Raw genomic sequence first — 17,791 nt, 5'->3', positions numbered from 1 at the left:
AAGACTATCTGTCTGGCCGCATCCAAGTTGTTGGCGTTGGTGGCGTTCCGTCTGATCCTCTACACAGAACATCTGGTGTTCCGCAAGGCTCTATTTTGGGCCCCTTCCTCTTTGTTATTTAAATTGATGACTTGCCCCTCTGCATTAAGTCTTGTCATGTGCTCATGTACGCTGATGATACAGTTCAGTTTTGCGTCGGATTTAACTCTAAAGTCACCGAAGATAATCTGAATCAAGACTTAATACATTTGGTGAATGGCTTATTTCTTAACACCACCAAATCTGAAGCCATGCTGTTTGGAACTCATTCTAAGCTGTCTAAACATAACGACTTTGATATTACTTTTCACGGACAAAGTTTAACACGGGTGAACAAGTTCACTTATCTTGGTATTATATTTGATGAGGCTATCTCACGCCTCGCAGTTGGGCAACCGAGGACTGCATACATTCGCCCCGTCCTTAAGGAACTACACTGGTTACCTGTGGAGCAGCGAGTTACCTTTAAAGTATTACTGTTAACTTTTAAAGCTCTCAATGGTCTGGCGCCTCTGTATCTAAGTCAACTTATAGTCTCATATAGCCCTACAAGAAATCTTAGGTCAGCTAGCAAACATTTATTAGAAGTACCGAATGTGCGCCTGAAGAGCTATGGGGACAGGGCCTTCTCAGTCGCTGCCCCAAAGCACTGGAATGATATTCCCTTAGACATTAAATTAAGTCGATCAGTTGACGTCTTTAAATCTAGATTGAAAACTTATCTTTTCAGACTTGCTTTTAATTGATTTTGTCTTGGTAAGATTGTTAGTTAGATATTTATTAGATTGCAAACTGAAGCGATATAGAGCTTTTGTATATACCGCTATAGAAATAAAGTTATTATTATTATTTGGCAGTTAAAACGTCTGGATGCCAGAACCTATATACACGAATGCTGGGCGTCTAGGATGTGGCCAGCTAACATGTTTAGAATTTACATATGTACCCCCCCCCCCCAAAAAAAAGAAAAACTAATACAAAATGATAAAAAAAAAACTTCCAAAAAAAAGAAGCCCTAGTGGCTAGTCCCTAATGTCTTAAAAACTCAACAAAATAACACATGGCTATTATTATTATTATTATTATTATTATTACTATTATTATTATCTCTTGGGCTCCCCACATTCAGCACAATATATCTAAAGCTGGCAAAAGGCTAGGTATGCTATCTCCATTGCCAAGAGATTTAACTTATCATGCTGCCAACACTTTGTATCTATCATTTATTCGTCCAATATTTGACTATGGTGACACTGCATGGAATTGTTGTGGAGTGAGCAATGCCAGGCTGCTGGATAATTTTTAAAGAAGGGCATCCAAAATTGTTTCAAAATCTAAGGATAGTGGTCAAGCTTTAATGGATCTTAAATGGCCTGTATTACAGTCGAGAAGAGACGAACATACTTTTAAACTGGTTAATAAATGTAATTCTGGTAATTGTCCTCAATTTTTTAAGCAATATTTTAATTTTAATAATACCAGAACAAGACAGGGAAATTTGCTTCATTTGCCTCGCGTTAGAACTGAAACAGCCAAGAAATCTTTTTTTATTATCATGGATGTGTTGTTTATAATAGTCACGTTAATTAGAATTTTCTGCAATATTGTATTGTATAGATTTTTTATTCTATTATATTTATTTTTGGATCCTATTTACCAGGGCTCCTATTGATAGGAGAGCTTTACGTTCTGATGGACTACCCTGATGTTGGGATTTCTATTCATTTTTAAATGAAGGTGTTATTCATTCATTCTCTTAGGTATTAAAGGAAACGTCTTGCTATCTAATTTTTTAAAATTAACTCAGCCCTTAGCTAGTCTCCGAAACCGAATTAAACAGTCGATGACGGAAATATTCCAAGAATCAGCAAGATTTGTTTTTTTTCAAGGATTGCTGATTTGAGCAAACAAGAGGTTCCAACTAATATGTCGATAGGAACGGGTGTCAATCAGCCACTATTTAAAATTAAAACCAGGCGTCAGCGTATTAGTTGGGACTGAGTTGCCGGCGGTTTGGATTCTCCATTCTATATCCCCAAATCGCTTTCATACAAATTTGTTGTTAGATAAGTGACGATCGCTAAAAGTGCCAGAAGCACTTGCACTAGTGTAATTAAATGAAAAACTCTGATCTTTGAAGCCCGGTCCAACAATTCAATGGATGTCACTGTCAGGTTATCTTCGTACTGCACCCGAACTTGTAGCGAAAAATTATAGATCTGTACTCTTAGCGTCGAAGCATAAACTGGTTGATTTTTATTGGACGAGATCTGGCGCCCTTTCACCCACAGGGAATACTACTTTAGCTCATTAACTTGTCAGGGCGGAGTTACGAAACATTAAGGCCTCGCCAGTTATTGTTTGTGCTATTGTTTCGTTTTATCACACTTTGCCCGCGAGTTTTAAAACCTAGCTATTGAAAAAGCTAAAGCCTACAAAGGCCGTTTGCGTCCGACTTTCTGCCAAACCATTTAAAATCAACAAACATTTTTTTGTCATTGAATACCCCTCGAGTTTTATTGTAGTTTAAGCATTATGACTATGAAGAACATACTCATACATAGCGAGTACCTCTGAGAAAGCGGTCAAGACCTAGAGATTATTCAAATACAACTAAATTAGTTCACTAATTTTTTTTCGCTTTTGCACATCGGACTGTTATCGGAATGTCACTGTCAGGTTATATTTGTACTGCACCCGGACTAAATTATTACTAAGATGGCGATCACAATGAGAAAGGAGTTTATGAGACTAAAAAAAACTAGAGATTATTCAAATACAACTGAATCAGTTCACTTTTTTCGCTTTTACAAATGGGACTGTCCTTATGTAGTAAAGTAACTTATGAAATTAATAAGGTCGTCGATTTGAGTTTCCATTTACTCTAAAGAGGAGTTATTCGGGATTCACCCCAATCTAAATGTTGTTAATAAAATCAAGAAAGCTGTCGAAGCACCATGTAACAGTGCAAGTGTTTCCATCAGGTTCTTTATCGAGTTAAAGTAATGTTTCGCTTAAGTTATAAATTGACATAGCGTAGGTGCTGTGCGCTCTTTGTTAGACCGCGATCCCAAGATGTGGTTATCATTTCTAGTGATAGTCAGATCCAGTGTATGGTTACAATCAGTGATCGCCTCCGGCAGTTCTACGTTCAATAAAACTTGGCTCTGGACAGTGCAAACCTTCGTCAAAATCACTTTTCTGATATGATTTTTACAAATCAAACGAAAGGAGGAAGATGGTTGTCTGCGAGGTTTATAGTGCAGAGTTTCTTTCCAGAGGTCAGCTTCTAGTCCTCGTTTGGCGGGTGATAGATTTGTGAGAGCGGACCGGGGAACATAGGGGCGGGAATGTAGAATTAGATCGGTGGTGTTTTATTGCTCGTCGTTGATTCTTTTCTCCACTGACTCTAAATTTTTCATTTGCAAGGAATGCAATTCTGTGTGAGACTGTTTCTGTCCCTCCCATTACTCGCGTGGATCTTACAGCAGTAATTAAAAATTTATGTTGGTACTTACAGTCTTTCGAGCCACCGATTACGCCAAAAAACTCCCAGGGATAGGTTCTTTAACTGATTTTTGGACAAGTCCCTGTAAACAAAAAATTGTTCTATCAGATAGCTAGATTTGCACTGTCAGATATCGCTTAGAACTTATACGACTCTTACTGGGTGGAGAGGGCTAAAAAAGCTGCTGATTTGATATTCACCTCGAATTACATAGGTAAGGATGGGACTTAGCGTTACCGAATATCAGTTAACTTTAATTTCCTATATCAACTGAAACAAATAACATTGGCCGATAAGGTTTGAAGGAAGGTTTCTTCGATAGATAAGAAGTGGGATTCGTCATACACCTAGCCAAGATAAAACTCTTTGGTAGAAGTATTATATAGACAGATAATTCAAGATTTTCCTGGATTGGTGCATCAAAAGGTAAACGTGAAAATTTAAAATTTTATGATTTTTGTGTCACCATGAAGGATATGAACCCACCGGTTTTCGATTATCCCCCCCCCCCTCCCCCTCATTCATCATCGACCACTGTTTTAAATAGCTACAGAAATTACTGAAGTCGACAGTGTATTAGAGATCATAGTCCACTTGAAAAGCCACTCCCTCCTCCGTGAAATATTTTATTTCCGCCACTTTCGCTAGAATGGTTACAATCCCATCGATAAAATTGTCGTTGCTAACAATGAAAATAAAGCAACATTATGTAAGACTTAACAACGGAGTATTAGGTAAACTGAAGCTTTTCACATATTGTTCTATTGATTTGTGTCCAGTGAGCGATATTTATTATTTACTTAATTTTTTATAATTACTTGTATCTTGTGGTCAGAAATGTTTGCATGTTAACAAGCGCGGTATCTCCCTCTAGCGCTTTCTCACATCCTGCTTTTTTACTTGCGCGTGTTTTAGTGCGTAATAAAGTTCGTAGTGGAAGGATTTTTGATTGTGTTCTCCTGTCTAAGTAATCTTTGTTGGATGTTTTTTTAAATCTGCCATGCTTGATATGGAAAATAAACTAGAGAGTTTAGGGTTTGAATCAATCAATTCAAACAATCACTTTATTTAAACTCACACGAACAGTGTACTAGAGAAGATTATGATTATTACAGAAGTGTTACAAATATCAATATAAGGAATACAGTACAATAAGATAACAGAAAAAAAATAAAAACAATTTACAATTCATTGTCACTAAGGATATCTAACAATTGAAGAAGGAGAGAAGGAAAAGAAAGTTTTTTTGGGACCACTGAAGAAAAGAAAGAATCTCAAAATAAATTATGTCAGAGAATTTCGAAGAGGTTGAGAGATTTCAGCAGTGGTTCTGAGTGTGATGCTGCTTCAGAAAATGTCATAACTCTGAGTATATGCTTTTGCAAAGTAATCACTGGCTTTAAATAAGTGGGATAGGTTAAACCCCAAACTAGGATACGATATGTGAGAAAGGGGTAGATTTTTGAATAATAAAGCATATGAAGTACCGTATTTATTCGCCTATAGGCCGAGCGATTTTTCCAACAAATTAAACTGAGAACAGGTAAATTCTCGCCAAGGTAGGGGGTTCGGCTTATAGCCGAGTATTTTCGCCAAAAAATATTTACGGGTGCTTAACAAGATTCGAAATTCAATCTTTATTCCACTATAAGCCGAGCGATTATCAACAAACACAAATTTCCGAGATCACGAAAGGTAGGTACATGTAAATCATTGTTGGTCATTGACTTTAATTTATGTGGTGGCTCCTAAAGGAGCCGTTTTGTTTGTGAAGTTGAGGTTTGTCTTCTTCGCTGTCAGTCTCAAACTCATCCTCCATGTCATCATCAGCTACCTCAGGCATTTCGTCGTCGTAGATGGCGTCGTCTTCTGTTCCATCGAGAGCGTTTGAGATCCCGCACGTTTTGAACGATCTTCTCACCATCTCTTCCGGAATCTCTTCCCATGACTGCTTCACCCAACGAAGGACCAGGGTTTTCGACGGGGCCTTCTTCTTTCCCGCTGGCGTGGACTCGAAGGGACCTGTCATCATCTAGTTAAGGTAGTTTCGCCGCATGTTGTCCTTGAATGGTTTGTTGAGGCATTTGTCTAATGGCTGCAGGACTGGAGTCAGGCCGCCTGGAATAACAGCTACGTCGATCTTACGCCGTTGTAGGTCTGCTTTCACCGACTCTGTCAGATGGGCTCGGATAGAATCCCACAGAAGCAGTGACCGTTCATCGCGAGGATTCCGTGGCAAACAGGTACGAATCCACTCCTTCACTCCTGAAATAAATAACACAATACCCAATTAGAATAAATTGACAGAATGCAAAGATCAGTCATTTGAGCATAACATCAATTACCAGTGAGCTATGAAATAGAAATGTGACAAATTCCTACCTTTTTCATCCATCCAGCCCTTCTTGTGGAACGATACTCGAACACTGTCTGAAACAGCGAGGTCTCTTGGAGTGCGAACACCTTTAAAGATCACGGAAGGTGGAAGTTTTTTGCCATCGGCGGCGACTGCGAGTGTGACTGTAAAGCTCCTCTTCTCGGCGCCGCAAGACTTCACTGGAACTGTTCTGCTGCCACTGAATTCAAGGGTTCTGCTCGACGGAAGCTCGAATCGCATAGGAGTTTCATCCATATTGAACAGCCTGGAGAGCGAATGGCCATACCGCTGCCGAAGTGCGATCACGAACCGATGGAACTGGATGATATTTTCTTCCAGATCTTGTGGGAGTCGCTGGGCCAGGGTTGTCTTAGTGCGAAGGCTGATGGAATGGCGCTTTTTCCATCTCTGGTACCAACCCAGTGAGGCTTTGAAGTCTGGATCACTGCTCAACTCATTCGCTTTTAGCCGTAGAATTAATCCGCTTACAACAATTCCTGTAAAAGATAAAAGAGATAAATTTTGACTTGTTTTGACAACATGAAAAACTGGCCAATCAGAAGCGGTCATTTCCACGTTTTGTGTAAACATTGCAACACGATCTGACAGATATCAGCTGATCGAAGCTTTTCATTGTTTTAAAGAAGCGAAAGACTTACCTTGACTCCTCTGCTCTGAAAACCAGTCCAGTAGTGTTTGATCCAATTCAGGATACTTTGGCGAAAAGCAGCCCATTGTCTTTCGCTTTGCTGACATTTTAAGCTCACCATTAAACAGGTTCGCTTGATCTTTTCGCCAGCGACGCACCATCGATTCACTGATTCCGTAATCTCTAGCGATCTCGGAGTTGTTCTCGACGGCCTCTGGTTCAGCAACGACTTGTAGTTTGAACGCTAAGTTGTATGAAGAACGACGAACTTTCGGCATGATGATCGATTACATAAACTTTGAAAGAGCGATTGTTTGAGACAGGATTCTGAACTCAGGTGAATGTTTTGTTATGTCACGCATGGTTCTATTTATTTACACATTAAATTCAACTTATCTGTGATTTGTTGTTACTTTCAATTAAACGACCAATAGCAACTGAGTAAATAACCTACTTTTTGGTTGCATGTTTCCCGAGAGCGAAGCTCCTTTTGTTTTCGGTTTATGTTAATTCATCTCAGTTAACGACACGCGTGGAGTACTTTGCAATTATTAGTTCTCGGCTTATAGCCGAATGTTTTGTGTTTATTTTTATTTCAATGCAACAGCTACTGACATGAAGAAGTTTAGGGTCTCGGCTTATAGGCGAATAAATACGGTGTATCAATGCCAACATAGTAACTCAATTTTGAGAAGGTTCTTACAGTTTTTGACAGTTTTAGGCAGAGCTCATCAATATGAATCTCCCATGTCAGACTTGAGTCAAGGGTAACACCTAGATATTTTACCGTGGAAACTTGTTGGATATTCAAGCCATCAATAATAAGGCTAAATGACTTGTGTGGTTTTATTTTGAGAATGTAAGAGAATAAAATTTGTTTTGAGAATACTAAGTGCTAGTCTGTTAGATTTCATCCACTCTGCAACTGCTTTTAGCACACTATTTAACTTTAGTTCAAGATCGTTAAGGTTCTTACAAGAGCAGTAAATGTTGGTGTCATCTGTAAATAAGTGAAAGGTGAGCAATTTTGAAGCATTAGTTGACGAAGTCATTGATTTAAAACAAAAACAAAAAAGGTCCAAGAACAGATCCTAGAGGAACCCCACAAGTGACTGATGGGGAATCAGTGTCATGACCATTAACACACACAAATTGTTCTCTGTTGGATAGATAACACTGAAACCAATCATAGACTTTACCTCTTTATCCATAATGATGCAATTTCAACAAAAGAATACATTGATTTACTGTATCAAAGGCTTTTTATAAATCAATGAAAATACCACAGCCAAACTCAATGTTGTCAATTGAGTAACAAATAGATTCAGTGATACTTATGAGTGTGTGATTGGTGGAACACTTCTGCCTGAAGCCAAAATGAAGTGAGTAGAGAACATTATGACATTCAAGATAACCATAGAGGCACTTCTACATAGCTTTTTCATATATTTTCCTTAAAAAAGATAGCACTGATATTGCCTATAATTATCATTGTCTCGTCTAGAGCTTTTCTTAAAAAACCACAGTAACTCTTGTCAATTTAAGTTCATTTGGAAAAATGCCACAGAGAAAAGAATCATTAATTAGGGACGAAAAAAGTGGAGAAATATGGTTTTAAGAACTTTTAGCAATGTAACTGGAATACTGCAAGGGCCTATAGATTTGTTATTGTCCATTTGAGATATGTAAGTAGACCTTCCAACTCTCACGATGTCGTCGTGAGACTCACGATTTCAAGACTCATCTCATGGTCTCACGATTTAACTTCCAAATCTCACGGTTTTCCACAATGAACTAGACACTAGAGGAGCATTCACTCGGGCTTCATTTAAAGCTATAAGCATTCGCACAAAACACGAGTGCAATTCTAATATACATTCTATGCATAGCGAGATCTGAATTGTTGTACTTTTATTGACACTGTAACATCATTATGTTCCTGTACAGTGGTGATATTAAAAGCTTTTTCGAGTAGAGGGCAGTAATCATCATGTCTTCTATTAAATACTTACAACTCCATGTGAAAAGCAAACCAACATTCGCGATATAGCGCTTGTATAATAGTAATATTGGTTATGTACGAAAGACCAAATCGTACTTTACATGCATTGAACCCAATAAAATCCAATAACTGAAACAGGATTTTTAACGGAAGACCTAAGCTTAGATATTTAACCTTACTATTCAAGTTGCTTCTGTCAGTATCCTAATCCAATTCGCTGTTGTTCACGCCACCTTCGAAGTTGTGTTCGCGAACATTCTAATTTTATCAGCAAGTGAGGTGTTCGTCTCCGCATCATAGTCTGTTGTTACATCGGCTGTTCAAGTTTTGCCAGAGTTTTGGTAATTTGAACTCACATATGGCTCATTTCTTATCTCTGAAGAACTACTGTGAACTTTGCACATTTGGCTAGCTTTCGAGCCATAAGAGTTCGTGGACTGGCCCATTCCGAAAACGCCCGACATCATTTAGCGTGGGCCCACCACAAACGGCGTGTGCGTTTGTATGTGAGATGAGCGTATAAGACAGGAATCTTGGCCACATGGTCTTCACCAAACACAGCATTCTGTAAAATTATGTTATTTACAAACAGCGAGCTCATGACAAAGTAACGAAAGTTGTCACACTTTCATCCCCAGTTTCCGCACTTTTTAAGCAAGGAACGCCTCGGACTATGACCCCCTTTTTAGCGACCAACAACGGCTTGCATTTTAAGACTCGCGCTTTCCTACGAAAGCCCGATTAATTACAATCCCAGTCAGATACGGCCTAAAATCAACTCAATTTATAAAATAATAGTTGCGAATGGCCACGTGCATTTCTCCTCACTGGGAATCTCGGCCGAGCTATTTTTAAACCTCGCTCTGAGGTCCAATCAGAGCGTGAAGTTCCCTTGGAAGGCTTTATTTCATGTGATCAGTATGGCGGAATGAACTCAGCGATCCTCTGAGAACGTCCAAGACCCTCCTGTCGGTGTTTCATGCAATGATGAGCACAACTGAGCGCCACATAATTAAGGTACTTGTTTGTCTACTTCGTGTCAATTAATGCTAAAAGGGCACTAATTATGGCAGTTTGAACACTGCTACGTATGATAGTTAGCGTTGAGATTAAATTTTTTTCGTTTGAAACATTTTTTGTAAATCTCACTATTTGGTCCTGAAAATTTGTTTTGTAGTTTTTTATTAGCTGAAACACAATGGATACATCTCCTAAAAATACTAGGCAAGTTTGTTGATGTTAAAGATTATTGAGATCATGAATTAGATATTATTTAAACTGGGAGGAAAAGTCAAGGTTGATTCAGAGTGACCCAGTGACGTGTGCACAACATTTTGGTTACCAATCAGCTTTTAAGGCGCCTTCTAATGAGCAATGCTGCTCCCTTAGGAAAAATTTCAGACTGGTTTCAGAGTTGAATACCAGCAGAGAGGTTCACCACATATTTGTCTGTTAATTTGACTTGAAGATGCACCAGTGTATTATTGATGAAATAATCACTTGTGAAAAATCAGTTAATGATCTAGAACTGGGACTGCTTGTCAACAAACAGATTCATAAGCACTCTCAAACTCGTGTAAAAAATAAAAGATGGAATGCAAATTTAATTATCCACAGCCTACAATGAAATCAACGAGCATTTTACATCCTATTGGCAGTGATGTTTCTGAAAGTGACGTATTAGAAAACATAAAGAAAATTGCAAACATATCAGTAGGCATTAAAATGATATGAAAGAGGCAGATGACATCACTTTTAAACAAATGCTAATTAATCTGGACATCACTGAACAAAACTATTATCTTGCTATTTGATCTAGCCCAAATTCTCCCACCATATTTCTGGAAAGAAATCCTAATGAACAACTACAACAATGTCCATCTAAGTGCATGGAGAGCAAATATGGATATAATTATAGTTTGTTTTGGATGTTTATGCTTGTGCAATGTACATTGTATCGTATATTTCAAAAGCTCAGAAGGGAATGCATCAGCTTTTTACAACAAGCATGTAAGGAGGCAAAGAAAGGAAATCGAAATTGCAGTATAAAGCAGCAAGAGTGAGATATTGAGATTAAATTTTTAAATAGTGTGGAGATCAGTGCTCAAGAGGCAGTTTACATATAGTTCATTAGGTACCAACAAGGAAAAGCTCTCGAGAGGTAATTTTTATCACCACTTCACCCCCTGAAGAGAAGGTTCAGCTTTTGAAACCAATGAATGAAATAGAAGAAATGGAGGATGACTCTGAAGACACTCACTCTACTGGTCGTATTAAGAGGTACATAGAAAGACCAACAAGCATAGAGAATGTTACTGGCTGATTGGGCTGCATTGTATAACTCACCCAAAAACTCATTTGGGAAAAAATCTAAAAGTTTCAACACAGATAACCTCCTACTTGAAACAGGGAAAGATGATGACGATGATGATGAATTCGCTGATTTAATGTGAAATCTTACTCTGAAGAACATTTCCGTGAACTTATTATGCTTTTACTCGTTGGCGAAATGAAAAAGCTGATATAATAGGCGGTAGCTCTTCATATCAGGAGCATTTCCTTCTTTTGAAAGAAAAAGTAGACAAACAAATGCATCAGTATGCTGTCTGGAGTGAAGATATGAATGACATTGAACAGCATTTACATGACACAGAAGTTAGTGATTCCCAGTGTGACTTAGTAGCACCAAATGCGCAAAATGTTAAACTGCAAGATGAAGGAAGCTCTTGGTAATGAAGATTTACATCCTGATTTCAATGAACATTGACCTTTCAGATGATTTCAAAATTCCTTCCACATCATGCCACCATGAGCCACCTATATCAAGTGAATTACCAGATGATGGTTTTCGTGGAATGATTATAAATAAAAAGGAAAAAGAATTTTTTTTATCACATTTTGCACCCTAGTGAAACCACAGAAACTCCTTTTTATCGCTTTCTGAGTAGTGGAGCTGGTGTGGGAAAATCACATCTTCTAAAATCCTTGTATCAGGCAGCCCTTAAGTATTTTAACACAAGAGCTGGCAATGATTTTCATCAAATTAATGTCTTACTATTAGGTTCAACTGGGAAAGCTGCTTACAATATTAAAGGTAAAACTGTTCACAGTGCATTTGCTATTCCTGCCTATCAGTCATTGAAAAATTACAAACAATATATGTTGACTTAAATTGACAAAACACCTTGACAACTCAGTTTGGAGGTGTCAAATTGATATTCTTGGATGAAATTTGAATATGTTTGCCATACAGCTTAACAATAGGCTTAAAGATAGTAAGGGTTGCAAAGATGAATTTGGTGATGTTATTTTTATCACCATTGGTGATTTGTTCCAGAGCCAGTAATAGATGACTACATATTTAAAGACCTCCAAAATTCAGTTTACACAGTTCTTGCTCCAATTCTGTGGCAATAGCACTTTTCAATGTTTGAGCTCACTGAGATCATGAGGCAAAGAGATAGCAAGTTGTTTGCAGAACGTCTTACTAGGTTATGTGAAGGTAAACACACAGCAAGTGACGTTGTAAAATTGAAAGAAAGAGTTGTGGAAGAAGACACAAACAACCCATTTGATGCACCCCACCTATATAAACAAAATGCAAACTAAGGTAGATTAATTTAATGATGAAGTACATAATATAGATATAGGAAACAAAAACAGAATCACAGCACTAGACAGTGTTATTGGAGCTAACTCTTCTGAGGTTTAAGGAAAAATATTAAGACAAATTTCAAATGACCCAAAAAAAACTAAGCAGTTGGTATTGAACCTCTACCATGCTGAAGGTGAATTCAGCTTGTAATGAATATATGAACTGAAGATGGCATGACAAATGCATGGTGCTGGGAATATCATCAAATTTGTGCAACTAAATCAGCAAAGCAAAACTCAGGCATAGTTTGGGTACAGTTTGATCACTCAGAGTTTGGTTAAAAAAAACTAGACATGAGAACAGACATCTCTATACCCAAGGAATTGACCATGGGGCATGGACTCCAGTAAAACCAGTTACCATACAATTTTTTTTGTTGGTAAAAACAAAGCAACTCAAGTTGTCAGAAAACAGTCTCTGCTATGCCCTGCAGCAGCAAAAACAGTTCATAGATCACAGGGGGATACTGAAACTAAAATTGTTGTCAACTTAAGTACTAAGAGAACCATTCCACATGTACACTCTGTGGCACTAAGTAGAGTTACCACCTTTGAAGGCTTCTGTATAACTGATCTTTGTGAAGACAAAATTGTTATCCATGCCACTGTTGAGAAAGAAATGGAGTGATTAAAGGCCCATTTCCAACCGAGATGCCTTGCGCACCCGGATAATTTTTCATATATGAAAAGTACGCCATTTTCCTCGTAGTTGTGGAATCGCTTTGATATCTTCTAGCATCTTACTAATTAGGGCTTTCAAAGTTCCATCTTGAATCGTGTGCGAACAACAAACTATTGTAGTATTGATCTCAGCAGTTTTTAATTCTTACCTGTATGACGGTGAAAAACGTTATTTGAAAAGTTGATGCCACCGAAAAAGCGGTCAAGAGGAAGGCCGAGTCTGCCCGGCTTGGCAAAGGTTATTCGACTTCGAGAGTCTGTGTATGATTTATGGAGGGCAAGGAAAATAACCATGGGTTTCGGCAACACTACAGACAGTGCTTTTGCAGAAACGCTATTGCAGTGTTCCTACGATGGAACTAGAGACTGGGGATATTTTTTTGAGGTGAGAATAATTGCTTGACTGATTTTTACTTGAGATTCTGAGATATGTATGTAAGCGATCTCATTTGTACAAGTCATTATTCTATAATTGAAATGGGTAAAGTAAATCAGTTTTGGCCAATATTGGCTATTTGTTTATATTTTCTTTAGTGCTGAAGCCAAACGATTTCCTTCAACATCAGGTAGGCTTTTCAGACGAGTATATATACAAGTTTTATACAGACTCGATTTATGATTTTTCAGTCTCAAATATTTAGCTGCAAAATTGTTTACTGTGTTCTTCACCAAATCTATGTTTTTCTTTTTAATAGTGTCTGTGAATGACTATAGCAGTAGCCTCCCAGCTATGTCCACTCTAGTTCGTGCAGACGGCGGCCTGTGCCCGGATTTGCCTCCCCTTCAAAACAGATTGGAAGATCAAGTGTAGTCTCTGACAGGTGCTATTTTTGAAAAATGGCAGTTATTAAAAGAATTTGGCAGAGGGTTTTTAAAATGTATATATATATATATATATGTATATATCTATATTTCATATTTTCTACTGAGTTTTTGTGCCAAATAGCTTTTGCTAGTGTAATTATTAGAGATACTGTGATATGTGATTCAAACAAAACGTGATTTGTGTACAGTTTGTATTGGTTGTGACTCTTTTTTCATGGACCTTTTTGGTGGTTGATTCCAGAAATTAGTGCATACAAAAAACGGTACCAACATGTGTGATAATTATTTTTTAGATGGCTGCAAGTATTTACACTTGATTGTTTTATTGTATTCAAGTTTTGTTGATATCACTGGAGATCCAGAGAAATCAAGGTTGGAGGTGTTTGCACAAACCAATAACAGTTTGGCAGGGAATCCATATTCTGTTCTTAGTCCTGATCAAAATGATAGTGCAGACAGTGACAATGCAAGTGAAGCAGCTGAAAGTGTCCTTGCCATCTCAGCCTTCGACAAACACCAATATCTAGAGCTGGAACAAAGGTATGCTCACATGTGGCTATACTGTATACCCTGTGTGTACCTCTGTACATCTGGGACATGTTGACTTCTCATGAGCATGGTGCAGTAAGAGTTGTATGTTGATGAAAGAGCCTAAAAATATGTTAATGCTGTTTGTATGTGGCTGGACAGGGGGGGGGGGGGGTGAGCTCGAAAAAATGCTCCTCGAGCAAAACCATGTGCAAATAACAGTTCTGATCCTCAAATTTGGGAATTATGTGCTGAATTTTGGAGACACTCCCAAAATACTCAAACTTATGAATCTTTACATTCTGTACATGTAGCATGAGTGTCATTTTGGAAGAACTCCACAGGAGTCAGACATGTCCAGTGAAGAGGTTGTGAAAGAACATTAGTGAGTTTGGTGAGTGGAGTTTAGGTGAAAATGAACCTTATGAGACTACTGATGGTACTCAACATTTTAATGAAGCTAGGTATGTGATGTTTGGTTGTGTCATAGGTATAAACTGGAACAAATAACTCTTGTGAACAGACTATGCACAACTGTACAGACAGTTATTACCTTGTCATAATTATTACACATGAAATCCTTATAAGCACTTCATGTTAAAATGAACCACTATCATTGTCAGATGTTTTATTATTATTATTATTATTGTTATTATTATTATTATTATTATTATTTCAGTGAATTTATTTTCTTGAGTAAAATATTTATTTGATGCTTATTTACAGCATGGACATCAGCTCTGAGGAAGATGAGAGGACACTGACAATGATTGATCCTCTATATGGTGACAGTTTTGTCAGTAGCCAATCCAATGAGGATGAATGTGTAGCTGGTGATGAGCCTGGTCCACAGCCAGAGGAGCAGGTGGTTGAAGGCTCAAAGTCAGTGGAGAAAAACAAAGAGAAAACCTTGAAAAAGCTAGAAGAAGCATTTTCTCAGTTGACTGATGTGAAAGACCTGAAGGCATACCTTGCTTTATACTCACGCATGAGGGTGATTGTTTCCATCAATAAGTTGGTCGAACTATCCACAGACACATGTGCTTTCATTAGTGGAGGGAAAGTTTGTGAGAAGTTCTCTGTGTAACACAAGATGTGACTTTCACTGGATCACGAGTTGAGATCACAAGGAAATGTAGAAATGGGCACAGTCAAAAGTGGATTTCATCAGAGGTCCTGGGAGCAAAGCACAGTTCAGATTTTTATCTTAATGATAATTTGTTGGCTGCAGCGATAATAGTTTCTGGTAACAATTATAGCAAATTTGCTCTACTGTGCAAGGTCCTAGGACTGAGCATCATCAGCAGCAATACATTCACACGTTTTCAGAAGCATTGTGCTGCTCCTGTTATCAGTGATGTTTGGAACAAAATGAATGCCCTGATAGTCGACGTACTTAAGCAGTATGAAGAGATATGTTTGTGCGGAGATGGCAGAAATGATTCACCTGGTCATTCTGCAAGGTATTGTGTCTATACCTTGATGGAACATGCCACTAAAGTTGTCGTTGACATGGCTGTTGTTGACAAGAGAGAAACTGGTGGCAACTCTGTCACTATGGAAAAGGAGGGTGTTCGACGACTCTTGGAAAAAATGGCCACTGTTCTTCCTTTTAGTGAAATAACGACCGATCCTTCATCCTCTATCATAAAATTGGTGCGTGAAATGAAAGGTACATTGGTTAGGGATTTATCTAAGAAATATTTTTAGTGTAGTTAGAAGTAATGCACTTGTAGGCAAGTGATCACTTTATCTTTACCAGCAAATTCTGTTGGTAAACTTGATTATTACAGAATATGTAATAAGAAATGCTGGATTCAAATGAAGTTGATCCTTGAAATTTTAATTAAAGTAGACACACGTTAGATGTGATATATCTGAACTTTTTATCTATGAAAGAATCATTACCTGCAGTTTTCATTTTTACAAGGACATTAAATGTCTAATAGAACTATATGTGTGGCTGTGGTTTACTTTATGTCAGTGATTGTAATACTGCTTGTATATTGTTTTATTTCTTGACAGATAAATTTCAACAACTAGAGTTGTTCCACTCGCTTGACATTTGGCATAAAGCCAAGAAACTTAGCAAGTGTATTCACCAAGTAGGTAGCCATTTCATTTTCCTATTAAAAAGTGATGGTGGATGATGATACATTTCTCTGACTAATAAACATTATTTTATCACATAAATTATTATTTATAGAAGATCAGTATGGCTGAATTCCCAGAAAAGTGATTTTCCAGAAAAATGATACTGTAAGTGGGAAGGAGAATAACACTACACAGTCAATTAACGGATTTTAGTAATGTTTCTTTCATTCCTCTAATAATCAGTGGAATTTAAATTTTTTAAGCCTAGAAGGGAGAGCGAATTTTGTTCAAAAGATCATCAGGTTTCAGTAATCAGGGATAACAGTTATTGTTGTACAACTGAAGGTAGGGAAGAATCACAGTGTGAGATTTATTCTTTTCTTTGGAAGGTTGGGGGGGGGGGGTGGAACAAGTCAAGTAGACAGACCATTGTCTTAATTGATTAGTTGTATGATCTGTGTTTCTTGTAGGCACACAAGTGTTCTTGAAAGCTACAATAGTATGCTGACAAAATATGCTCCCAAGAGAATGGCATTCGAGTAAGAAACTTAGAACTTACATTTCAAGTGACTCGTATGATGATGATTATTTATAGTGGACCGGCTCTTTTAAATTGATCATGACTTTGTTAGTAGTAAGAGTTGTGTAATGTTAATTTGTAATCATAGCTGAAAGAACCCCGTCTTTTGACTTGGTGTTTTTTAGGTATCCTTACTTCATCATGCGTATTATGCTGGCTGCCATCGACCACAATATGCATCTTTGTAGAAGGCAGCAACTGAATGCAGCTGGAGAGGAGCGTGGCCACAGAAAGTACTCTAAGCGCACACAAAAATTCCATGCAGAGACTGTCAAGGAAGAGAAAGCTGGGTACTCCTATTTCCCCTTTCTCGTGGCCAAAATGTTGAAGGAGCGTTGTCTTCTGGAGGGAAGCTTTTCTCAGACAACTGATGACAATGCCTTCAACCCAAAGCAGATTGCTCCCACTATTGCCATGAAGGCAGCATCCTCTACTGAGGAATTGATGAAAGGGCCATCTCGTCTTGCTAAGCCGCCTTTGAAAAAGTGGAACAGTTCAACTGTGGAGGCAGCTGATCATTTATATTTTTTCTTCTAAAATATTAAACGTATTGCACTTGTAAAGATGAAACATTCAAACATTGTTTCATCGTAAATTACAGGAATATGTTTTAATACCAGTGATCATAATGTCTCTTTGAGAGAGTTATTTTTGTAGAGACAGACTTTATCCAGCTTATGGTTGCATGAAATACAATTGGTTAGTTTTTTTTTAATCATAAATTGGGGAGAAAATAAACCTGTCTTTTTTTAAACACTTAGCCTGCACTACTTCTAATGCAAAGCATAGAATGGACTAGTTCACAATACAAGTGTGAATGAAATTGGAAAAAAAAATATGGGAGTACTTCTTAC

The 17,791-nt window shown here is 37.8% G+C and overlaps 2 protein-coding genes across 2 annotated transcripts in view; one reads left to right on the top strand and one right to left on the bottom strand.

Moving 5' to 3' along the window:
- Nucleotides 1–17,791, bottom strand: part of LOC111325904 (uncharacterized) — a 217,500-nt gene that overhangs the window by 41,285 nt on the left and 158,424 nt on the right. The gene's annotated exons all lie outside the window — the stretch shown is intronic.
- On the top strand, nucleotides 13,326–17,691 carry LOC111344525 (uncharacterized). Its single transcript, XM_088738257.1, has 9 exons — nucleotides 13,326–13,476; nucleotides 13,606–13,731; nucleotides 14,072–14,275; nucleotides 14,578–14,727; nucleotides 14,990–15,935; nucleotides 16,289–16,368; nucleotides 16,621–16,718; nucleotides 16,828–16,896; nucleotides 17,063–17,691. The coding sequence occupies exons 5-9, from the start codon at nucleotides 15,635–15,637 to the stop codon at nucleotides 17,472–17,474; spliced, it is 960 nt and encodes a 319-aa protein (XP_088594383.1). The 5' UTR covers nucleotides 13,326–13,476; nucleotides 13,606–13,731; nucleotides 14,072–14,275; nucleotides 14,578–14,727; nucleotides 14,990–15,634; the 3' UTR covers nucleotides 17,475–17,691.

The sequence above is a fragment of the Stylophora pistillata genome, chromosome 1 (assembly GCF_964205215.1).
Source record: "Stylophora pistillata chromosome 1, jaStyPist1.2, whole genome shotgun sequence".
In the NCBI taxonomy this organism is placed as follows: Eukaryota; Metazoa; Cnidaria; class Anthozoa; order Scleractinia; family Pocilloporidae; genus Stylophora; species Stylophora pistillata.
This window is presented reverse-complemented; position numbering and strand designations above follow the sequence as displayed.